The sequence below is a fragment of the Narcine bancroftii genome, chromosome 10 (genome assembly GCF_036971445.1).
Source record: "Narcine bancroftii isolate sNarBan1 chromosome 10, sNarBan1.hap1, whole genome shotgun sequence".
In the NCBI taxonomy this organism is placed as follows: domain Eukaryota; kingdom Metazoa; phylum Chordata; class Chondrichthyes; order Torpediniformes; family Narcinidae; genus Narcine; species Narcine bancroftii.
In genome coordinates, this window is record NC_091478.1 from 32,269,567 (window position 1) to 32,295,516 (window position 25,950).

At 40.1% G+C, this 25,950-nt stretch overlaps 1 protein-coding gene across 1 annotated transcript in view; it reads right to left on the reverse strand.

Annotated features, from left to right (window-relative positions):
- Nucleotides 1–25,950, reverse strand: part of LOC138744412 (myoferlin-like) — a 249,348-nt gene that overhangs the window by 201,591 nt on the left and 21,807 nt on the right. Inside the window, exon 4 of the mRNA XM_069900547.1 lies at nt 2,664–2,769. Within this exon, the coding sequence (XP_069756648.1) occupies nt 2,664–2,769 (106 nt within the window). The remainder of the gene's footprint in view (nt 1–2,663; nt 2,770–25,950) is intronic.

Consider the following 25,950-nt stretch of genomic DNA (forward strand, 5'->3'; position numbering starts at 1 on the left):
ACAACCAACTAAATTGGAGACCCCAACGCATCTCCACATCCTGAAGACTCGACACAATGGAACCAGCAGCTGTAGGCGGCATCGCATTGAATCTGCCAACAGTCTGGATGAACAGGCCCCACACTTGGTTTGGCCAAGTGGAGGCCCAGTTCCAGATCAAACAGATATCCTCCGATTCGACGAGATAATTCTACGTCTTCAGCTCACTCGACCAGGAAGTTGCCTCACGAGTCGATAACCTCATCCAGGCGCCGCCAGAGGAAGGTAAATACATGACTTTAAAACCTCCTCATTAGCACGTACGGTCTCTCAATGAGAGAGAGCTGCTAGGCTCTTTCACTTCGATGGCCTAGGCCATCATGGACGAGATGCTCACACTGGCAGAAGGGCACAAGTCCTGTCTTACGTACGAGCAGGCATTCCTCGAGTAAATGCCCAAAGACATCAGACTCCTGTTGGCCGACATGGATTTCAGCATCCTGCACAAGGTTGCGGTGCGAGGGGACGTTCTCTACTGTTCCAAGCATGAAGTCATAGATTCGGTCAATCGCGTTACACAGCTGCCACCAAGGACAACGCCAAAATCTAGTCCACCACATGAGTAGGCCCCAACCCGTCAGAAAGCAGAAAGGTCTGATCCCAAATGGGGTTTCTAGCACCAACATTGGGGTGCATCCAGGAAACAACAAGGCCAGCCTCCCCCATGTCTTGGACAGCATCTCAGGCCACAGGTTCCTCATGGATATGGGGGTGGAGATAAGTGTTATAGCCCCTAAGGCGCTCAAGAGACCCCTGTGCGCTCCCAATAACACCGCCATCAGAACCTTTGGCAAAAGGTGAATTCCTGTATGTTGTTTCTGTGACACCACATTCCAATGGTCCTTCACGCTGGCTTCAGTGGACAAACCTCTGGGACTCCCATTTTGGTGTCCCAGCAGACATTACAACTGATGGGGGGGGGGGGGTGCACAGTTCACCTCTGCCCTGTGGTCAGAACTCTCTCAACTCCTGAGCACCCAACTGCATTGCACCACAGCTTACTACCCCCAAGCTAACAGGCTAATCAAGTGCTTCCATTGCCATCTCAAATTGGCGCTGATGGCACGCCTCGAAAAGCTCATTTGGTGGATGAACTACCCCGAGTTCTTCTGGGAATATGCACGGCGCCGAAGGACTACCTCGGAGCCTCCTCTGCTGAACTACTCTTTGGTATGACCATTGCAGTCCCTGGCCAATTCCACCCGCCAGCAACCCAACGGGACACTGACATAGTAGTCATCCTCAAGCGGTTGCGGGACAAACTGGGCTCCCTTGCCCCGCCCCCCGCGACATGGTCAGCCACCCTGCAACTACCCCCTGGACATTGTTCTGTGAGTAGGTATTCGTCCCAAGACCATCAGTGCTGGTTCGGTGGGTGGGTGGGGGGGGGGGGGGGAGGGGGAGGAGTGAGGGACTGCACATGTTTGCAACGGTGAACCTCTGGCCCAGACTGGAAGGGCGAGCGTCATCATGACACAAGGGCCAGGATGTCGCGGGCAGGACCAGGGACGGGCTTAAAGGCTGCAGCGCAGAATTGAAAATAAAGCAGTTGTGCTACTTGAGCCCAGCCTGTTGTCTCAGTCTCTTCACTGCACTTGCTCACAACCCGCTACAAACCTATCAGTTTCACAACTTATTGATGGTGCATCAACCACACAACAGCGTGGTCTTACATAATTGAATGATTCAATTGGCTGTCTTCTTGCTGCGTTAATGAAATAACCTTGAAATTATGTGGCTACCATCCTGTAAAAAAGGCTTTTTTTTTTAAAAATTTCCCCTCACAGCCATTAAACAAGCAGAGACTAGGAATTTCACAGTAAATAAAACTACTAAATAACCTTAGTAGATTAAAGGATGTTTCAAATCAATAATCTATTCAACTGAATCTTGTGATTCTGTTTGCTTGCAGTGGAAATTACAAATTGCTCCTGAGACTATCACTCCTGGTTTGTTCTTGAAAAGCAGGATTTGAAGTGTTTGGATTAGGTGAATAGATTTCAGTTCCATGAGAATATTCAAAGTACTGAAAGAGAGTGGGGAAAAAAGACATGGAGCTAAAGAAAGAAATGAACCATGAAAATTTTAACTGAGCATTTTCGACAGTGCAAAGTGTAGGAGGAACATTACGATTCACCAATATCAATCATTATCATTTTGTGGATATATATGAAGTCTGGTTCAGTTGGCTGAAATCTAAATTTTGGATTGCACAAAACAAAAATTTTACATGTTATGGTACATGAATGCAAATTGGCAGTCTAGTCTTTACAAGTCTCATTCACACAAATTGGGCCATTGAAAAGAATTTCATGGAAAAGCTTAGTAAATGCCAAGAAACTGAAGGGTTTCATCAGGTCAGATAGCATCCACGGAGAGAGTGTGACAATCAGGACTCAAAGCATTAACTGTCCATTTTTATCCATGGATGCTGCCTGACCCATTGAGTTCTTCCTGCTTCTCACGGTTTGCTCAAAATTGTAGCATATGCAGTCCTTGTGTTTTTTTTTTCCCCATGGAAAAATCTGTTCTACCTACTTTGAGGGTATAATAATCAATTCTTACTCAAAGTTAGGTTTAAGCAAGCACAAACATGGGATATTAAGACTTCAAAATTTACTTACGCCTGTTGGCTGTTGCTTTTCAGTAAGTAAAGGGATATTCTTCAAAGGCAGTGTTTTTTGACCACTTACAAGATCCCTCAAAGAGATTGTTGCAGATCCAATAAACCTAAAAAGAAATGATAGTCATTACATGCAACATTAAAACTTAATATTCCAGCAAATAAATATACTTGGAACCTTCACTTACAAGAGTTTGGATATGTGCAATTGCAAATGTTCACCATATTCTTATCTTTCCAAAGCCAATCATTTATTTGCTGTGATTAATGATTTGCTGCTAGAAACTCTTATGACATTTAAATCAGTATTTAGTTAAGACAACTCAAACCTTTTAAAGGAAGCCCACAATTTCAAAGTTCAAAATTCAGATACATGTTCAGAGTGCATACACAAATATCACATACAACCCGGAGATTCTTTTTCCTGTGGCCAAGATAGAATGATCACTTATTTGTAGTGCAGAAAACTGTACTCATGATGATATGTAATCATGTAAACAAATAATGAAATGTAAACAACCTAACTGAGAGGAAAAAAAAATCAATAAAGTGCAAAAGTAAGAGTTCTTAAATGAGTCTCTAATTGAGTTTGTTGTTGAGGAGTCTGATGGTGGAGGGATTGCAGCTGTTCCTGAACCTGGTGGTGCGAGTCTTGTGGCACCGATACCTCTTTTCTGATGGTAGGTAGCAATGAGAACAGAGTGTGTGTTAAGCGATGTGGATCCTTGATGATCGCTGCTGCTCTCCGACTGCTGCGTTCCCTGTAGATGTTCTCAATGGCGGGGAGGGTTTTGCCTGTGATGACCTGGGCTGTGTCCACTATCTTTTGCAGGACTTTCCATGAAGGGGTACTGGTGTTCCACACCAGACCGCGATGCAGCCAGTCAGCACACTTTCCACACATATGCAAACATTTGCCAGGGTTTTCCATGTCATACCAAACATCTGCAAGCTCCTGACGAAGTAGAGGCACTGATGTACTTCAACATGTCCTGCTACAACATGCGTCATTAGCACCTCCAAGACTGAAAAACACCAATTTGTGCAGAACAACCAATTGGAAAGATGTAGCAACATCCAAATGCACCACCTGTATAACATTAATAGTCAGCTTTAAACCTCAGACAGCAATGAATTTTGTTCAACTGATAAAAATCAACAATTCTACTTTGATACTTATTTTGAAATATCATGTTGGATTTTTCAGTGGCAATTGTCCTAACCTTTTTGACCAGTATCCTGGGATTTCTGTACTTGCACAGCTGCACTCAAATAGCTGTTGTAGCTTTTCCCACAAACTGACAAGTATACAAATTAATCTCACCACAAAAAAAAATTCCTGTCATCTTATGACTGCTTCAAAAGTGCTAAACTGTGCTTAACACACGGTCAAAATATTTATAATATATTAATTTCTATCTTAATACTTGCATGTTCAAATTTTATTAAAATGAAAACCGCTCTGTTAGTGCTATGCTTTCAGTGAGAAAGCTCCAATAAAGTTAATTGCTCACTTAGCTTGTCTTCAGTTGTCTTCAACGCATTTTCAATAGCATCACAGTTGAAAGGGAAATTCTTATCAAAGGCAATGCTAAGCTCTTTCAAAATCAGAAATGAATGCCTTTTCTAAATAGGTAACTGAAAATTTTAAACCATTGGAAAAAGAAATTAAAAATAATGAAATTATGGTCGAATCTGGCTTCAAACAGTTCTTCATTTTTCATCCAGGTATCTGCTGTGTGTTAATGGTTTTTTAAAAAAACTGCAAGACAGAATATATTAGTAGTTGCATATAGCAAGACATGAAAGCCTTGTCTAGTTCACTTAGATCAGAGGCTGCAACATATTATAGGATGTGTAGTTGTGATAGTACAGATCTATCACCAGTGTATATAGTGTATATAGTTACATTATCTAGACTGTGCTTACAGCGATTGGCTGAGAGCTAAGCCACACCTACTGTCTGGGCCGTAAAGGGTTGTGTCCCTAGACAGGTCGGATCATTCCGGACTGGTCGGCCACCTGTGAAGAGCTCCGGTCTTTTGCTAATAAAAGCCTTGGCTTTTACAAGAGCCTTGTATTCCAGTACAGGTACTATGTGGCATACTGAATAACAGCACCTTTGTTCTGAATAGCAGGCTTCACCAGTGTTGTCAGGACTGCAAGATCAGCACTCTTGATGCCCAAACAGTAAGATTTTAAAAAATCGAGGGCAAAAGCTCTGGATTTATCTACAAGTTCCAGTCCACAGAAACAGACATTCCACTTCATGAGCAGAACAAACATGCCATTTAAAATTGCTACCTCTGTCTTTAATCACATTTGGTTCTTCAGCCTTCATGGTTTGATTTGTAGATGTAACTCATTTTGTGTCTTAATAACATGCATTTGAAGATATGCATCACAAACAAGGCCAGCATAAATATGCCATCCTCAGATGACGGTGGGAATAAATGGCCTTGAAATATTTTGAATCCTTGAAGATACAACCATAAATCATTCGGATTAGATGGTGCAGAATTTTGATCAGCATTGAGACCAAGTGCATATGCTCAAAACCTAAAATTTAAAAAAAATACTCAAAACATTCAGGTGTGACTGCATTTTTTAGGAAAGGGAAAAAGCTGACATTTCAGCTTTAAGATAATATATCAGAAAGACCATCAATAGAAAAGTAGAAAAATAGAAGCTCTGCTTCTCTTGCCATTAGTTCTGAACATTTGTAACATTTTGTATTTTTCTAGCATTATGGATGAAAATCAAAACAAAACCACAAAAGCTGGAAAGTTGGAAACAAAATCAAAATGTGGTAAAACCTCAACAGATCAGGTAGCTGTAAAAAGAGAAACAATTAATGCTACAGGTTTGTGACCCCTCATCAGAGATGGCTTTATTGCCACTCTTCCTGACCCACAAAGAGGTGGAATGGATATAGAGTGTACTACTGAGTAAACGACCAAACCAATCATTTTTAGCTTGGACTTGTAAACTTCATTTTTCCCCCCACCAGACCACAGGCAAGCAGCCCAAAATGAGAAATAGGTATGTTGTTTACTCATTTCAAGCTGGAAACCACATTCCCAGCTTTAACAAGACTCACTACTTTTCCAGTATCTCTTTACCTTTGTCCCCATGCAACTCTTGTCTCAAATGGCAAGCTTTTAAACCATTCACCCTATCTTTCCCAACTCTTCAGTGCGCTAATTGCACCCAAGTCAGGCATTGAAAATGGCTAATCAGCAATGGAATTTATAAGTATGTTAAGTTGTTCTTGGAATTTGTGTGCTTTTTGACACATGGTGCTGGATTGGAGGAATTAGCCTCATTAAGAACAGAGCAGTGAGAAGTTATATCGTAATGTTTATTCAAAACATTAAATATCAATCTTTATGAATCCATTGTACGATTTGAAGTATTTGATGAGGTCTAGTAATTTGGGCTTGAGAGTATGGAGTGGACTACGAGTTATTGGCCTACTATTTTATGGCAGAGAATACGTATTTGAGTGACTGGAATGGGATAAATCAGAAGAAATTTTTAACCATGGAGTCCATTTAAATAAGATTTTCATTTTATGGTAAGAGATGGAAGACTGTTCTGGCTGGCAAGTAGGAGCAATGAACAAGAGGATATCAGGGATATAAAAGATAAAAAGGACCCAGGAAAGGAGAACATTTTAGCCAGAAGTCTGTGGAGACGGAGGATCCAATAATTAAATTAGAAGGCTTAGCTTTATTCCAACTATTCCTCAACCACATTGAACTTGAAAGTTCTGATAGAACTTGCATTCAAATAAGACCCATTCTTTCTTATCATTATATCCCTTTCAGTCAATATTTTCTTGAAAACTAAAACTTGGCATAGAAACATATTGACTTTTTGGCTTCTTAGATTTGCTTTGGATCATACAACAGTTAACCCACTTCAGATAGCTGGTATGCCATGGATTTCAGGCTCAAATACTGGCCATGTAGTAATGAATACATAATTTCATAATTTATATCAAAGAATGATGATAATGCCACAAGGATTTATAAATTAAAAAAATATACTGTTTACTACATGTTATTCTGTTGACCAATTCCAATAATCTACCTCCCTCCCCCTTGACATTATATTGCAAAATCCCCTCAACTGACAGAATTGCATATGGACCACCAGCATAAATAAACAGGGGCTGGGTATTCTGCAGCAAGTGATTCAATACCAGAATCCTCAAGGGGTTTCCATTTATCTACAGCAAACCAGGAGCACCATGAAATATAGCTGTGTTACCTGCATGAGCTCACCTCCATCAACACGAGATAAAATATCATCTAGTCCAAAGCAGTTTGTTTGACTGGTGTGCAAATCAATCAACATCTGCTCTTCCTCCTTCAGCAGTGCTTTGCTGTTACAGTTTGTGCATGATCTACCTGCAGACCAGCCCCTAAGAGGATGTAGTCAGCAAGTATATTAGGAGTCCATCAATTTCCAGTTCTCCTTCAAGTATATTAGGAGTCCATCATCTTCCAGTTCTCCTTCAAGTATATTAGGAGTCCATCATCTTCCAGTTCTCCTTCAAGTATATTAGGAGTCCATCATCTTCCAGTTCTCCTTCAAGTCACAAAGCATCAACTGAGAAATATAATCACTGTTCCTTCATTGGCAATATTAACCTTGTCACTGCAATTAAAGAGTAGTTGTCAGATGGCCACTAGTGAGTACTCGTTCATCCAGTTACCTTCCACACAAGGTAGCAGCCAATACCAATGGTGCTAGCCAGACATTCTGGCCCATTGAGCAAGTGGTAACACATCTAATTCTTAATCACTTGTTCAACAAGAGCAAACCTATTTCCAAATGATCAAGATGGACCTCCCAACACCATAATTGAGCTGGAATCACCAGCTTTTTTTTTGTCCATGTAATATGGATTGATTTGGTGACACATCTCCAATGTAGTCATTGTGAAATAAAAGCAGTATATTCACAAGGCTTGCATTTCAATAAAATGTTCGTTTACAAATAGATGGTGGCCATCAACCTGTCCTGATGAACCCAAATTTACATTACACCTATCACAGACTCAAAGAGCAAGAATTTCAAATCTTTTAACAGGCAAGTTTCTATCACAAGTATCAGCACTTGCTTACCAGGCAAGTCAGAAGGTGAGTAGTCTGGCACAGTTGTACTCTTTACTGAACTGGCATATTCACTGGCAAATCTGACCCCTTCCCATTATACTCAATGCAAGGAATTTAATGTGGCAAGCATTCTGTTATGAACTATATGCATCAGAGCGTTACAAAAACAGTGAAAATTGGAAATATGATAGAACGATACTGCAAATAATCAATGGGCCAGGAGCATCTGGGAAAAGCAAAAAGTTACATTACAGGCAGTCTTTCATTAGAAGTAATGCACACGTTATAAATAAAATATAATGAAGAGGGGATAAGTGAACCAAGGGAATGCCTGTGATCTGCAAATATATTCTAAACTTAGATTTATTTGCAGAATACATACATGACATCACATATAATATCAAGATTCTTTTTTTATTTTATAGCAAGGCAGAATTACCACTTGGTGGTGGTGCAAAAAAACTGTACTCAAGAAGATAAGTATACACGCAAACAAAGAAAGAAATGTAAACAACCTGACTGTGTAATTCAGAGAGAAAAAAACTCTATAAAATGCAAAAATACGAGTTTCTGAATGAGTTTGTAGCTGAGTAGTCTGATGGCAGAGGGGTGGCACCTGTTCCTGAACCTGCTTGTGCAAGTTCTGTACACCTGTACCTCTTTCTCGATGGAAGCAGCAAGAACAGAATATACTGGGTGGGGTGAATCCTTGACGATTGCCGCTGCTCTCCAACAACAGTGTTTCCTGAAGATGTCCTTGATGGTTAAGGGGTTTTGCCTATTTTGTCCTGGGCTGTCTCCACTACCTTTTGCAAGGCTTTCCACTCAGGGGTTTTGGTGTTCCTATACCTGTAGCAGGTCAACACACTTTACACCACACATCTGCAGAAATTTGCCAGGGTTTCCGATGTCATACTAAACCTTTGCAAACTCCTGGAGAAGAAGAGGTGCTGACATGCTTTGTTCATGATGCCATTAGGTAAAGGTTCCATTATTGTCAGGTAATACTACATTTAGAATGTAACATACCTGAAATTCTTTAACTTTTGTCTGACACAAGGCAGACAGAGAGTCATTACTTTGTTTAGCATTTCTCATAGAAACCTACAGTACCTGGTGTTCCGAGGCAGTCTCCCCTCCAAGGACTGACCAGGCCCGAGGCTGTCTGATTTTGGAAGCTAAGCAATCTCAGGCTTATTAGGCTTCTGGTGTGTTGGGTCCAGGAAATAGTCTCCAAGATAGTGACTCCCAAGAACTTAAATTTGCTCATACGCTCCACCTCTGATCCCCCAATGACCACTGAATCATACATCTTTGGTTTTCCCTTCCTTAAGTCAATCATCAGCTAATTGGTTTTGGTGATATTGAGTGAGAGGTTGGTGTGGGTGCACCATTCAGCCAAGTCTTCAATATCTCTCCTGTATTCTGATTCATCACCCTTTTTTTTTTTAAAAAAAGGGCCCACTTCTGTGGTATTGTCAGCGAATTTGTAAACGGTGTTGTTGTTGACTGTGTGGCTGGTAAATAGAGCAGTGGACTAAAAACACAGCTCTATGGTGCTCTAGTACTGATGGATATTGTGGTGGAAAAGTTCTTGCCCATCCTCACTGATTGTAGTCTGGAGGGGAGGAAATCCAGGATCCAATTACTCATTGGGGTGTCGAGGCCCAGGTATTGGAGTTTACCGATCATTGTCAAGGGCATAATGATGTTGATGTCAAATGAAGTTGATAAAGAGAATCCTGATATGCATCTTTACTGTCCAGGTGTTCCAGGGCTTTGTGTAGAGCCAGTAGCATAGCATCCACAACCAGGAGTCACCAAACAAAATGGGTGATGGTGCTGACCAAAAATAAATATTAGCAAAGAGTTTGCACTGTTTTGACAGCAGGAACTTTTCATTTAATATGACATTAACTGAAGAACACGAAAAATTAGAACAGGAGTAGGCTATCCAGCCTGTCAAGCCTGCTCCATCATTCAATGAGATCATGGCTGACATGATGAGAGGATTATCTTCACTGACATGCCTTTCCCCATATCCCTCAATTTCTGACTATGAAAAAATCTAACCTTGTCTTAAATATATTTACTGAGGTTGCCTCCACTACTTCAAATGGACAGTGAATTCCACCAATTCACTACCCTCTGGGAAAAGCAGAGCCCCCCTCATCTGTATCCTAAAATCTATTACCCGGAATCCTTTTTTTAAATACTTTATTTTTCCATAAATATATTCATACAGTCTTTAAACTTTTATACATTTCAAATATATATTAAATGTTTACAAACAAAAGAAAAAGAAGTTTCCCCCTTTTTCTCTCCTCCCACCCATAGATATAAGAATATAACTTTAGCACCATCAGAGTTCTCATTTTTTTTCTTCATGATTTTTTTTCTGGGATATCACATCTTTACATACATTGAAGGGTCAAGTTTACAATTTGACCCCTATATAATATAAATATGGCTGCCATATCTTAATGAAAGTCTTGTGGTAGCTCACCACAAGGCAGGCGAACCGGCGCCACTTGTAAGCCACGTGGTGGGGCAGCCGGTCAAAATGGCGCCATTGGGGGTTTCCCTTCCTTCCAGCACGGGGCTCAGAAACTCGCGCTGGGGGACCATGTGATGCCCGGGTGATGTCAGCGCCCTCCAGCGCGGTTCTCAGCCAGGTCCAGGCTGGGAGTATAAGTTCAGCCCAGCAGCCTGCAATAGACTAGTCTGCTCACTGAGCTCAACCCGTCTGGTTGTGTGAGTTATTGCAGGAGCAGTGTAGCCGTCGCTACAGTATCATATTTATTTTTTAAGTTATAAGTAATTTTCTCCATGGGTATATAACGACACATCTCCCTGGCCCATCGAGCAACAAATAAGAAAGAGCCTGACTTTCAAGTGATTGCAATACACTTTAATGCAGACATTAAAAACAAATTTACTCTTGCATAAGAGTCATGAACGTTTGAGTAAAATGAATAATCTCTTGTTGTGATGTGTGGCTGTTTACTACTCTGAATCTTGAGGCTATGACACCTCATTCTGGTTTCCCTAACCAATGAAGACAACTTACCTACCTTCATCTTATCTATGCCTTTCATAATTTTATCCCCTCTCATTTTTCTATTCCAGTGAGTACACTGCTGATTATTCAATTTCTTCTCATAGGTTAACCCCCTCATCTTTGTCATCAACCTGGGGAACCTCCTCTTCACTGTCTCCAAAGCCAGAACATCCTTTTGCAAGCAAGGAGATCAGTACTGTACACAAGTATTCCAGATGTGGCCTCACCAGTACCTTGTTTATTTGCAGTACAACTTCCCTGCTCCTAAATTCAATCCTTTGGTTCAAACTATTGATAGTACTCTAGTGAAATATGGAAGCAGATCTTACCTTGCCTATAGTTTGTTCACCAAAATAACACAATGTTTGTAGGCAAGTTTAATGCCACTCAATATCAAATAAAAACTCACAAAACATCCCTTCTCTTCCACACAAGACTTCAGTCCTCTTATATGAAATTAATTTTGACTCTTTTGTCTATTATACATCATTTGTCAACTCACTATAGTGCAATTACATCTGCACAAAAGCCAATCAGGTTTCAAATGCCACCCATTGCCCAGAGTGAAATTGGAGATGGGATAAGGAGGTACTGAAGACAAGGGTACAATGGCATCAATGTGTAAAAGTGAGCAAGTGTGCTGGTATTACATGGCAAGAGCAGCACGTTATGGGATCCACCAAATGGAGAGACTGCAAATGGAATCACATATTCTACGCCAGCAAGTTAGTCTTTTATAAACTACAAGTATGCACTGTTTAACATCCATGATACATTCTGTGGAACTGGGCATTATGCAATGTGGACATTGTGCAAATATCATATTACCGTATATACTTAGCAAAACTATATGGGATACTGAAATTACGATAAATTAAACTTCATTTTTAAAAACTTTTATATGAACACTTTATTAGCCTAAATCACACACAATTTAATAAAGAGGATCAGGATCATCCACATCACTGTTCTCAACTTCCTCATTGTGTTCCACTCGAAGAATTTCAGGTCGAATAACCTCCATTGATGAACTGTCACCATAATGCTTGAAGGACCTGGCTGAAGCTCTTCTTGGGGAGGTGTTGGCTTCTTCAGGAAGCCAGTGTTTGACTAGTTTGCTTTTTCTTTTCTTCATATATTTCTTTATATGTAGCAAACACTGCATGAGCATCCCTCTCTCTCAATGAAAAGCATTCAGTGCTTGGGTCCATCTCTTCAGCAACTGTTAAGGTTTGCAAAGAATTTGGATAATCCCTTATAAATGTGAACCCCTTCTGTAGGTTCCTTTTCCCTTGCATCTTCTTCAGTTCCGGCTAAGTCCATTACATCCCATTCTCACATTGGGATTTCTGACTGAACTCTCCATTATATCAAACCACGGATGGACATGTGGTTAGATGTTGCCCATTCAGACGTTAAGCAGCGCACACCCGTAGAGTCAAGTCTTGTCAGACAGGTTAATCTTGCCTGAAGAATCCATGTCCTTTCCAACAACCCCAGTTCTGTTCTCCTGTTATGATCTACAATCTGGCCTAAAAGAACATTATTAACTGAAGTGCCATGAGACAAAGGGAAGAAAATAATTCCAAGCTAAAATAGGCAAGAACATTTTGACATATTAACTGAAAATAAAAACACCAACAAATAACCAGGATTTCCTGTTCTCTTGGGACAGAGAGTGGAAACAGGCTCTTCGACCCAACCTATCCACACCAACCAAACTGTAGCAACCCCACTAGCCACAAATGCCTGCTTTTGGCCCCTATCTTTACAAACCCAAAACATTGTTTGCCTTTTGAGTCTTATGAATGCTGTTTGGCCTGCTGAGTTTCTACAGCACTTTTGTGCATTGCACTACAATCAGAACATCTGCAGTCTTTCCTGCTTAACTATGGAACAAAGCCATAGCCTAATCTTATTGTTTTTGAATGCATTTCTCTCTCTCTTACTCCTCCCTCTCCCCCAGGAATGAGAAGTCAGGAAGTGTGAAGTGGGATTTCAAGGTCATTGTGAGCAGGTTTCTATTTGTCATCATGCATTATTGAAATAGTTTTATTTTTCCACACTGTGAACCATATCAATCAAAATACATACAAATATTTCCCTCTTAAATATACACAGTGACATTTTCTCACCTTTTTTCACCCCCTTCCTACCTCCCCACCCCCCCTCCCCACCCCCCCTCCCCACCCCCCCTCCCCACCCCCTCCAAACCCATTAAACATTCCATTATTGAAATAGTTGAGGAAATAGCTGACAGGAGGGCATACATTTGTTAGTCATTAAAATTTTTTTTTAATGCACAGCTGCAAAACCGTACTTTTTCCCTCCACTTGCTGCATCCCATTCACCTTCCTCATATCAGCACCAACTCCAAACTACAATGGCCTGTCTAGCTACTCTAACCTACATCAAACCTCATCACACTAATCTGCACCATTCTCCAGCCTAAATTTCACACCAGTACCTGTAGAAACTGCTAAATCTCACCACAACAAAAGGGTCAAATGTCATTAAGCTCAGTAAGCCACATTGGGTCTTCTTTATTTAACACAACTCTATTAAAGCCTCATACTGTTCCCTAACCCCATTCCACCCCATCTGTCCCACCCCATAATGGTCTGGTGGGTTGCTTGTCCAGCCTGATATCGTCTGGTGCTCAAGTGTGGGCGGTAGTTGACAGGACGGGCTGGGGTCTTGTGCCTGCACTTGTTTGGTGGGAGGCATAGTCAGCTAGTTCTCAACATATGCTGGCTTTAAATGGTTGACAGATACAGATCAGTATTTCCGTCCCCATGGATCACATTGTATGACTTGATAAGGGCAATTGTATGCTCACTGAAGTGAATGGTGTCACGTCGAACCAAGACGTGTGCAATGTAGTAAGTCAGCTGGCACAGCCATTAGAAGTTGCTTGCCACTTTGGTGTAGACCTGAGTAACTGCATGGATTGCCGTAGTCGGTCGATGCAATTAGCAGGATCAAGTGGTCTAGTAAAAGGAGCATGTTTAATGATTTCACTGGGAAGTGGCAGAGTGGTGCCAGAGACTATTTTCACCATTGAAAAACCTAGGTCTGCTTTTATTGCCATACAAATGCCAAGTAGGACCATTGGCTGGCCGTCAATGCTGTTTTTAAGCTCACAGCAGAAACGTTCGATGAGGCATTCACCTGTAGATGGTAAGCTGTTGTCAGAATCAGATTTTGGTGCCCAAAAGGTCGACGAGAGCAACTGTGATCTTCAGTCTAATGTAACTGTACCTGGGACACTAAAGGTGGGAACCCATCGGTCAACGCAAGCCTGGCCAACCATCTTGCAGAGATGGTTTCTTGCCATCTTGTAGTCCAATCTTCATAGGTGAGTTAATGTGTAACCTCTCGATGGTGGGAATGGACTGATCAGATCAAGGTGGACATGTTCTAAATGAGAATCTGGGACAAGAAAATCTCCAAATGGAGTTCTGGTGTGTCTGCAGACCTTAGAATGCTGACACGGAAAGCAGGTCTTTCTCCATATTCTGACATCACACCTAATGTGTGGCCAAGTGAAATGTTCAGCAACCAGCTTGACAGTCATTTTATTGCCTGGATAGGAAAAGTTGTGAAGCACATTGAAGACTTTCCAGCCCTCTAAAGGACTTGGCTTGCTAGTGGACGTATATCACGCTATTGTCCCAGCTGAGTCGCCAATGCACAAGTCTTCGTCTGAGACTTGTGTCATTCTAGTGGTACTGGATGAGCTCGGGGGTCAGTGCATGGTGTGTGATCAATTACATTAAAATCAAAAGTTGCTGTGGTATGGAAGTCTCTACTTCCAGTCTTGGTAGGGCATCGGCCACAGGATTCGATTTCCCTCAGATGTGCCTGATGTCACTGGAAAATTACAGGACAAAATCTGAGTGGCAGATTTCCCATGGTGAATAGTGCTGCACCCTTGTTCGAGAGATATTACAAGTGAGCGGCTGGTGGTCTGTATAATTACTGAAGGGACAGCCTTCCAACAAATGGCAGAAATGTTTGACGTCGAGGTAGATGGTCACGAGTCATTGCCCAAATGTATTGTACCTCATCTGAGTATGTGACAGCTTTGCCATATAAAAAAAAATGCCAGAGGCTCCAACCTGGTATTAACTCGGTGCTCCAAAATGGCTTCCACAGTGTTGACGGAGGCAACTATGGTGAGTGAGAGTAAGGCATTTGGCCTCTAGTAGACAAGGATAGTGGCATTGGTAAGAGTTCTCTTCATATTGTCAAAGGCCTCAAAAGCATCTTCATGTAAATACAAAAGTTTATTGGAAGTTGATTTTTCTGACCATTTCAGATTGGTCAGTGGCAAGAGGAACGTGGCAGCGATAGGTAGAAAACTTCTGAAGAAATTCATCATCCCTAAAAAAAACTCCACAACTGGGTGAATGAATGGGCACAGGTTACTTTTGAATTTCCTGCACCTTTTGCCTCCTCAAACAAGAAGCCATTTCTCTGTCACTCTATGTCCCAAAAAGGCACCAAAATTGCAATTGCTCAGGCTGATTACAATCCCATATTTACAATCCATTAAAGCTCACCAGCAGTGACCAGTCCAACCCAAAACACACATGGGCATGTAGCCGTGATAATATCAACCACTCCCAAACCTCTCTACACCTGTACCATCTTCCACCCATATCCCATCACACCTACTCCAATCCAGATGTTCAAGCATCTAGTTCAATCATTTGTCAAATAGCCTCTTCAGAACCTGTCCCTATGTTTGTACCACCTCCAAACTCTTGCCTCCATCCTCCTGTTCTAGTGTTCCCCAAATACACCTCTATTACCCACTGCATCTCCTCACAACCAAGCCTCCTTGTATTTGTATCAGAGCTCTCCGATCTGCCAAACATTACCCTATACAAGTCTTAAATGATGTGGTGGTCTAATGTATACACATGTCAGTATGGCTGACTGTTACCGGATTAATATTGTCAAGGCACAGAATCAAATCAGATATAGCAGCAAAGGAATTTAATTGCAGCTAATTAAAACACATAATGCAAAGCAGGTGCAGGCAACTGTGTTTGCTTTCCAAAACCCAGAAGCTTTTCAAATGCCTCTTGGGTAAAGAAATTTGCTGTTATACCAAATGTAGGCTATACATGATTCCATAATGACAATCCTGGTGTACCCATAACTATTTCCCAAAATGACCCAAGAAGCTAGCAGTTGTATCAAAATCACTATGCAATGTGTCTTCTTTGGCTTGGCTTCGCGGACGAAGATTTATGGAGGGGGTGTACCTCCACACAAATACCACAACAGTTCCTGAAAGGGACTCACTGTCTAAGATGCAGCAAGTACTGGCCTTAAATCATGTTATGCATATACGCCTGCGTGTGAATAATGTCACCACGCCCAGCATGATGATGTCATGCTGTGTGCTGTGGGGAACCATATTAGATCTGAATTTTACAATGAATGAAGCATCACGTCTCCATGTGCAGTGTATTCCTGATCCTAGAATACATAACAGATTGGCGACAAGGATCGAAATGGACCTCGTCTGGACTTCAAATGTTGGAGTGAAGATTTAAAAAGGAAATGCGAGGCTACTACAGCAGTGAGCCCAGCCTCAAACATAGAGAAGAGGTGGGAAAATAGACTCAAAATGGCGGAGGGACAGTTTGGAAATTTGTGGAGACAGAAGAAGACTGGTATGACTATTTATCGAGAGTTGATGAACACTGTCTTGCCCATAATATTAGAGTCACACCTGTTTTGAACCAAAAATGAGAGCTGTTTCTGAGCAGTGGGAACCAAGACACTTAAACTGATGAAATCTCTGTTAGCACCTGAAAGACAAAGTACAAAAACATGCAGAGTTGCGTGGTGTAATTGGAGCACATCCAAGCCCCAAACCACTTGTTATGGCAGAAAAACAAACATTTTATCTCAGAAAGCAGAAAATTTGCAAATATGTAAGCAAATTTTTGGCTGAATTGCTTGGACTATCAGAAAACTGTGAGCTTGGTGTCTTCTTGAACGAGGCATTAAGAAACCCACTTAGTAATGGGTTTAGTAGACTGCAGTGCCAGACAACAATTACCAAGTACAAAATATGTAACCCTTAAGTTGGAGTATGACACAGCCTTGAGTCGAGTTTTGAGATGGTAGATAACACAGGTGATTGGTAAATTTTCCCGCCACGAATGCTTCCGCTGCTAAAAAACCAACCACAGTCCAAATAAGTGTAATTTCATAAAATCTAGATGCCACCTATGTGACAAAGAGGGACACATCAGAGCCAAGTGTCCAAGAAAGAAAGACAGTGCCACCAAGAGAGAAAAAAAAAAGGAAAACTGCTCATATGGAGTGAAAACTGTGAAGGAGAAGGATGAAATGGATGAAACCCCTAGTAGAGAAACTAACAACTCTGAGGAATATATTCGCAGATTAAAGGATAACAAATCGGAAATCTATGTCCATATGAAAATCAACAACAAACCTCTTCGAATAGATTTGGACACAGGGGCAGTAGTATCAATAATGCCACTAAAACTAAAAACATGACTGCTACCTCATCTTGCTATTTAAGAGTCTGACATGATGTTAAAAACAGTCACAGTCAAGATGTTTGAAAAATGCAAAATAAACACTGAATATGAAGGACAGACACCGAAAAGATTACCCCTCTATCGTTGACACCAAGGGGCCAGCGTTGTTTGAAAGAAATTGGTTATCAATCATTCAACATTTGGATGGAAATTGGATCCATAATAAACATATGCCTGGAGGAGAAAGGCAAGCCAAAACTGGAACAAGAGCTTAAGAAATATCAGGCGGTTTTCGAAAAAGGCCGAGGGAAAAATCCAAGGATCCAGGCAAAGTTACACTTGAAATCAGGTTTTGAACCTAAGTTCTCTAAGCCCAAAATGGTATCATTTACAATAAAGGGAAGGATTGAATTGGAACTCCAACCAGTTGAGAGCAGTGGATTATCCTATGGCTACACCTACTGCTCACGATCATGAGGACATCCCCGGACTCATTCCACAGTCAACAGTTCAGAAACGTCTGAGAAGTGAGACCCCTTCTCAACTGAGCAGTCCTACACTACGTCCTGTTCAATACAATCCTATGCAACGTCTGAATGAGGTTCGCAAAAGACAAAGTTCACATTCCTTGCCACCAACCAAGGTTCTACCCCAAAAGGTAGAGTCCAGAGAAGTCGCCAAGTATCCCAACAGATTCCACCTCTCTGAGATGATCAAAAAAGAAAAGACATCCTGCAGAATGACTGAAGGTCAAGTTATCATTTCATACTTACTGTAGAGTGTAATTGTAATTCTCACCATTAGTATAGGGGCACCATGCAGTTATAGTTTAGTATAAGTGGTGCCCACATGCTATTTTCACAAAGCATTTATTTTGTGGGAGCGAAGAGTTTTATATATATTATGCCTGTGTACATATGACGTCACCACGGCCAGCCTGATAACGTCATCACTTATATATACTGTGGGCTGCAGGGAACCACTTCAGATTTGTATTAAACAATGAATGAAGCATCACGTCTCTGTATGCAGTGTATTCCTGATCCTAGAGTACATAACAAATCTTTGCTTTTCTCAGTTCTTTCATATGAACAAACAAGTTGCATGATCCTTTGCATGTTTTAAATCTTTTACTACACCAAACTACTCTGGGTACTAAATGAATGGAAAAGAAAATGGTCCCAGATGTGTATAAAGGCTCTTGGAAATTAATTTACAATTTAATCATTCTCATTATCCAGGTTCACCTACATGTTCCTCAAACCCATGAGCACACCATCACCCATTACCCTAATGTTCCTCGCTCCCTTCACACAATATTAGGTTTTAATATTTCATTGGTGGACTAAAATTACTTAGAAAAAACATAAGCTCTCTTTTTTTGACTGCAATTTATCAAAATTGAATATGATTTTAAAGACAAAATGATTCTATAACAGATACATTCCTAAACCATTTTACTTTGAAAGCTGGTAGCTGAATGAAAAAGGTCCAGTGAGCCAGGTTCAGGGTTTGCATTCCATTAGAAACACAAAGCTGCAAATTATATTTAGATCTGTGTAAATGGAACTTTTCACTGCTGAGAATGCAAATTAAAATGGGGCACAAAGCTTTGCTTCAAGGTATGGAAGGAAGGCCTGAAATAAGAATTGAGAAGTCATCCAAAAACATTTCTACCTGTAAAATGCAATGGCATTTCTGTTGGGGGTGGGGTAAGATTTAAAAAAGACAAATTACTCTCTATCACTTCCAAATTCACATTTTGTTGCCTCAGTCAATGGAATTTCAGAAATGTAATAAAAGATATGAATGTTACAATTCACTTTATAGCTGCATGAAACTCAACCTACTACCCATACTAATCAATCTGTTACAGACTTTAGTTTTAAAATTGTTTCATTACAACATTGAAGTAGGCTCTTGTTAATATTGAGATCAAATACAAAGAAATTTGTGAACAAGCTTTTACTTGTCAATTTCTCCTCAAGTTTATGCTCCAGTTTCCAGTTTTAAACTATTTAAAATAATAATTACTCTGTGGACCCATAAGAGAGTTGCTGACAACTGTATTCTTTGGAAAATATAGATTAAAAAAAATCAGTTCAAGCTGTAACAATGCAACCATTTACAAGCTTTCAGGCAAATCCATATCCTCAGTTTCAAAGATATGAATCAATCAACAACAATATTGTTGAACCTTTCCTTTTTGGAACATGTGTGTCACTTTCCTCTTTGGAACATATGTGTCACTTTCCTCCTGGGTTTTATCAACTGGTCATCATTTAAACCACTTCACAGCACAGGTCATGACAATTAAAGAAAATGCACCAGTAGTTTTGAATTGTATATTTTCCTTACCGTCTTTTTTACACCAATTTAACTTCTTCATTAGGCTTGCCCTGTTCATTTATGTCCCAGATCAAGAATTCCTCATGTGATAGTATTAGCTTATACTTCCGAGATACCGACACACAATTTGTTGATGTTCAATGTAAAAAAATTAATGAACACAATCTTAAATGTAGCAAATATTGTTACAGAACCTCCCCATTTAGAGCAATAAAAAGTGTCAACCACTCAAGATGGAGATGCAAAGAAATGCCTTCACTTGGAGGGCAATGTATTTTTTGCTGGCCTTGGTACTTTCAAGTTAAGGATCATAGTCTTTAGGATAGAGGCTCATGGGATTTATGCACATTGGAGTACAGGTACAAGATCATCTTATTGAATGGTGCATGTTTTATTTATGTTAGTCCTGAATAGTTCATGGATATTAAATTTGAAAATATAGAAACAGCTCGGTAACAGGCCATTTCAGCCAAATTTACACCCAATTATGTTTCGAACAGTGGGAGAAAATCAGAGCCCCCGGGAAAACCTACACTGACATGGAGAGAATGTACAAACTCCTTACAGACAGCATAGGATTCAAACCCTGGTCCCGATCACTGGCGCTGTAAAGACACTAACCCCTACGCCAACCATGCCACCCCTATATGCAAATTAAATGCCAAAATTCTTTGGCAGTTTCAACCTTAAATCGTAATATTATTGCTGCAGAATTTATATCAAAGTGTAACCCAAGAGATCATTTTCAGACAAAGCGTGCCAAAAATTTCCCGGGACTTGATCTCTGGACATCTGTATACTTAAAATTAAATGCTACACTTCATTTGTTAAACTGGCAACACCAATTGCCACACATGGTTTTCAAAATGATATCAAAAAGCTCACTGGCTTTAAGCATTCAAAGAAATCACAATTTATGTTTAAACTGATAATTGGACTGCCGTCATGCTGTTGCGCCATTCTGATTGTTAACTCACTTCTACAAAGTAGCAATTAATGATGAGATAATGGAATGCTATGCCAATTCCCAGTCTTAAGCAAATTTTCTGTGTGGGAACAACTTAGATTGTTACGCCCACACTCCAGCAACATAGCCAACAAATCAATTTTCAGTTTGTTAAACTCCCAAGTAAACCAGAATTAGGATTGCAGGGCAAAGAAATGGGGAGAGCACCCCCATTGAGAAGCATAGGAGACAACCCCAGAGGTTAGTGACCACTGCAGCAAACCAGTGAGGGGTTCAGTGGCTTAAGGACCCACACATGATGAGGGCTGTTGGCAACTTGTGGTTGAAGGACTCACATGGGTTGTGGGCGACTCACTCATGGGAAACAAGTATCAAATGCCAATTCAAGAGGGTGCTGAGGGCAATAATGGCTCTCGAAGAGTCTTGAGCACTGAAAGCTTCCTCATTGTATCAGAAACTGGAGCTCAGGTTGCCAATGGATAGAACAGGGTCCATGCAGCTGCAGAGGCTATGGGAGCACTGGAGGCAAATCCATGGACATGCAGCGACTCTGAAGGGACTCTTTGTTTCTCTTCCTCTTACTGTAAGGGGTGCAAGTTCATTCCCTTTGTCTTCCTGCATTGTTCCAATGAAACTGACAGAACCTGAGAAACTGCATCTGTCTTTTCATATTATAGCCAAGTCTCAACAATTTCAGACCATCAGCCTTGCATCCTATTCCCCAAATTCAGTTTTTTTCCCTCTCTCCTTCCTGCACCCTCCCCCCCTCCCCCCCCCCCCCCCCCCCCACCACCCAACCACCAACATTGTATTCTTCTGATAACTAATAATACACTGGGTCAGGAGTGGGCAACCATTTTTTTTTTTTTTAAAAACACTCACAATCCACCTAAGTGTTTTCTATGCCACAAGTGCTCTGTGATTAGTAAGGGATTGCTTAAAGTGGTATGTGAGTGGAAAGAAAAAGTTTGAAAACCACTGTTTTAATTGACTTGTTATGTGCACGGTTTCATAACTCCAAAGGAAATGGGCCAATGACAATTTTTCTCAAGCAAAATATTTCAGTAACTCTCAATCTTCCCTTCCCACTCACATACCACCTGAAGTAATCCCTTACTAATCATAGAGCACATTGAAAGGGAATTTTTAAAATGAAAGGTTGCCCACCCCAGCTGTGGGTCTTCATCCTATCACAGAATCTTTCGGTTCTCTCCATCCTTTTTTTTTCTGCAATGCAAAACTGGTTTCTGTTGAACTTACCCCAGTTTTGATTAAAGATCGTCAACCCGAAATGTTAAATGGTTTCTCTCTTTACAGATGCTTCCCAACTCGCAAAGAAGTTCTGGTATTTTCCGATAGTTTTTTTTCTCAGAATTTTCAGTATTGTACGTTAGGAAATGCAATAATTTCTGGTTTCCATGTCACTTGGAAAAGGATCAACTCTTTCATTGACCTAATCCAATCCAGTGGACCTGATTTACCTCAACTCAATTTGAAATTTTATGTTCCTTATGTGGACATAAAAATGCTGAGCCAATTTCATTCCCCTGCCTCTTGGATTCCCAAATGGCACCACACCGCATTGTATGTGCCTCTCTTAAACTAATGTAATATGCATAATATTGTATATTCCAATTCCACCTCCGCAAGTTATTACAAAATTTCAGAGAATTTAGGGCTACAGTGAAAATTTTTGGTCCCAGCCAATGGTATCTTACATTTAATATTGCAAGGCCATTTTCCTCAGAGCAGAACAGAAGCTAAAATTATCAGTACTTTTATTTGCATGACAATAGTATGCTAAAAGGTTATTGGTGTTACCAAATACATGGTGATGTCAAACAACTGGCTAATGATTCATCAGTCATTTGACCACCAATCTATTCTATTTATTACCCATGACACCCTCAAACTTTTCTTCCATGTATTACCATGTATTTGGTATTACCAAACACCATGTATTACCAAATACATGGTGATGTCAAACAACTGGCTAATGATTCATCAGTCATTTGACCACCAATCTATTCTATTTATTACCCATGACACCCTCAAACTTTTCTTCCAACATACCCTGCCACGTCTTTGTGATTTTTGTTTTATTTCAATTCTTCGCCTTTACTGACTCAGTTCTTCTGCAATGGTAGAAGATCAAGTGTATTCTGCTGTGCACATCACTGAAGCTCTACATCAACTGGTTCTCTAATACTCTGGCAAATGTTGTTGCGACACAAATTTGCATCCCTCATCTACATCAATATTGCCTGAGGTAAATTCTAAACAATGCAATATGTACATAGGAATTTGAGAGGCAGAACAGCCATTAAAAATCAGCAAGGAGAACAAACTAATTCTGTAATCTCCAAATCCAGTTTTACAGCTTCATTTCATTTTATAGCTAATGTCTATTTAAAAACCTGGTCATTTACTCCAAAAAGAGGACTCCAAGGAGGACCAAGCTATACCTGGTAGAGTATTACAAATTTTTACTAAAAATCTTTTAAAGACCTGTATTAAGGCTGAAAAGAAAAAAAAACAAAAAAAAAAACTGCAGGTGTTGCAAATCTGAAATAAATACTAGGAATATTCAGCTGGTCAAGACGGTTCTGAGAAATGAACATCAACTCAAAAATGTAAACTTTGCCCTTCTCTGCATAGATGCTTCTTTTGAGTATTTGAATCATGCTTTAGGAAATATCTAGTTTACAAAATCAGTTTTTAAAAAAAATCTACTGTCCCTCAAGTGATGAATAAGAGATGACTGTGAAAATTTACTCCCATAAAAGCCTTTTTTAATTTAGATAGAAAAGACTATTACAATTCCAAAGATTTTCAGTTTAAGTTGTATTTACATTTATTTCAAATGTTCTTTCTCACCAAGTCCAACTTAATATCTTGTAGCTCAAGACAAAAGATAAGAACTTGAGAGAGCTGGAGCAGACCATGTGTAAACATGCTAAGGCACTATCTATGGCAGCCAATTGAAAAATAAACTAATTGTTTATGAAATAAACAAGAAACTGAAGAAATCAAAGCAACCAATGCCACATTCTGCAAGTTCAGAAGTACAAAATTCTCCTTGTGTGTCTGCAGCACTCTCGCATTCTTTGAGCACAAGGTCACTGAGCAAGGCAAGAAGGAAATGATCTTGGACATTGCCCAAATAGAAACAGATTTTAGTGTTCAAGCTGCACAGTTTTGAATGGTTTACGTGAGATTTGAAGACAGCAGAATAAAGTTTGGAAATTGTACAGCAGTTTTGAAAAACCATGTAACAGAGGTTAGATTTCCATGCTAAATATTGCCTAAACTTCAGCTCCTATACCCAATCAAATAACAGTCACATCACAACCATTCCCATCCCTCATTTCCCAAATAGTTTATATCTGTCATGAGATAAGGAATGGTAGTTAAGTAGTGAAAGTGCATTAAGAGACACTATTTTTGATCTCAAATTAGCGCCTTGGAACTCAAGTGTGCATAATTAAATGAATCTGATAATTTACAAAGGTAACAGATAAAGACATGTATTACTAGACTCCTCCAACTTCACTTGCGTTCACCCTATGTGCAACTTCAGACCCATCAGTACAATGATTCTTCACTATCCCCTCAAATGAAGTAGAGGCATTTCAGTTCTGAGGGCTAAAAGGAGATCGCACACACAACCTTTCGTTCATCACACCTCTATTCTCCTTCCTTACAATGGTGGGAGAATTTAGTAGAATATATGTTGGGACGTCACAGCATCCTGCCCAAAATATCACCCAAGATGTTAGAAAATAGATTACATTTAATGAGCCACCTTCCACTGCTGAAAGGCACAAGAAATAACAGGTCATTCAGCCCATTCGATTGCTCCAACTTTCAAAAAAATAACAACAGTAACACATTCACTAACACCAAATCCTTCAATTCTCTTCACATTAATAAAATTACATTGTTCTCTGGAATTTCAAACATTTTCTGAATCATTAAAAAAAACATGACCAGCTCAGTCAGTCCAGGAAAAAATATTTTCATCAGTGTGTGTCAAGGCTAGTCTAAATATTTAGTTCTACAATATAAAACAGTTCCTTCCTCTCCCCCCCCACACCCCCCAAAATAAAATGCTTAAGAAATCTGTACTTCTAACAAGGAGGAGCTGCTTGTTGCCTACTAGCATTCAACAGGCACCAAAGCATAACAAATGCTGTGCAACAGTAAATTTGACACATCCAAGGAGAAATGAATGTCCAGGAAAACCATACATATTTTCTTGTCACCTTTACTCCCTCAGTTTGGTTCACAGTTAAAATAAGATTACCATTCCAACTATTAGTAATTCTTTTATTTGGTTTTCCTCCATATTCCTGCATTGTAAAAAATAGTGCCCTCCATAATATTTAGAAATAAAATGTTTTCTTTTCTTTATTTGCCCCTGTGCTCCACAGTTTTAAAGTTGTAATAAACAATTCACATATGATTGAAGTGCACCTTCCAGATTTTTATACATAGTCCACTCATTTCAGGGCATGATAATATTTGGGACATAGCAGTGGTATAATAATCATGTTTCGTACTTTGTTTCATATTCCTTGCATGCAATGACTACATGAAGTCTGTGATTCATAGACATCACCAGGTGCTGAGAATTTTCTCTGGTGATACTCTGCCATGCCTCTACTGCAGCAATCTTCAGCTCCTGCTTGTTTCAGGAGCTTGTTCCCTCAGGTTTTCTCTTCAGCTTCTGGAAGGCATGCTCAGTTGGATTTAGATCATGTGTCTGACTTGGCTATTCAAGAATTTTCCAGTTTTTAGCTTTGAAAAACTCCTTTGTTGCTGTATGTTTGGGATCATTGTTTTGCTACAGGATGAAGAACCATCCAAGGAGTTTGGAGGTATTTGCTCGAACTTGAGCAGATGTTTCAGTTCTCAGAATTAATTTTGCTACTGCCATCAGCAGTTACATCATTATTGAAGATAAGTGCACCAGTACCTGTGACAACCATACATGCCCAGGTCATAACACCCTCACCATTATGTTTCACAGATGAGGTGGCTTGTTTTGGATTTTGGGCAGCTCCTTTACACCTCCACACTTTGCTTTTGCCATCACCCTGATATAGGTTAATCTTGGTCTCATCTGTCCACAAGACATTTTTCCCCAGAATTTTGCAGGCTTTTTCAATACTTCTTGGCAAACTGTAATCTGGCCATCTTGTTTCTGTGGCTAACTAGTTGTTTGCATCTTGCAGTATAGCCTCTGTATTTCT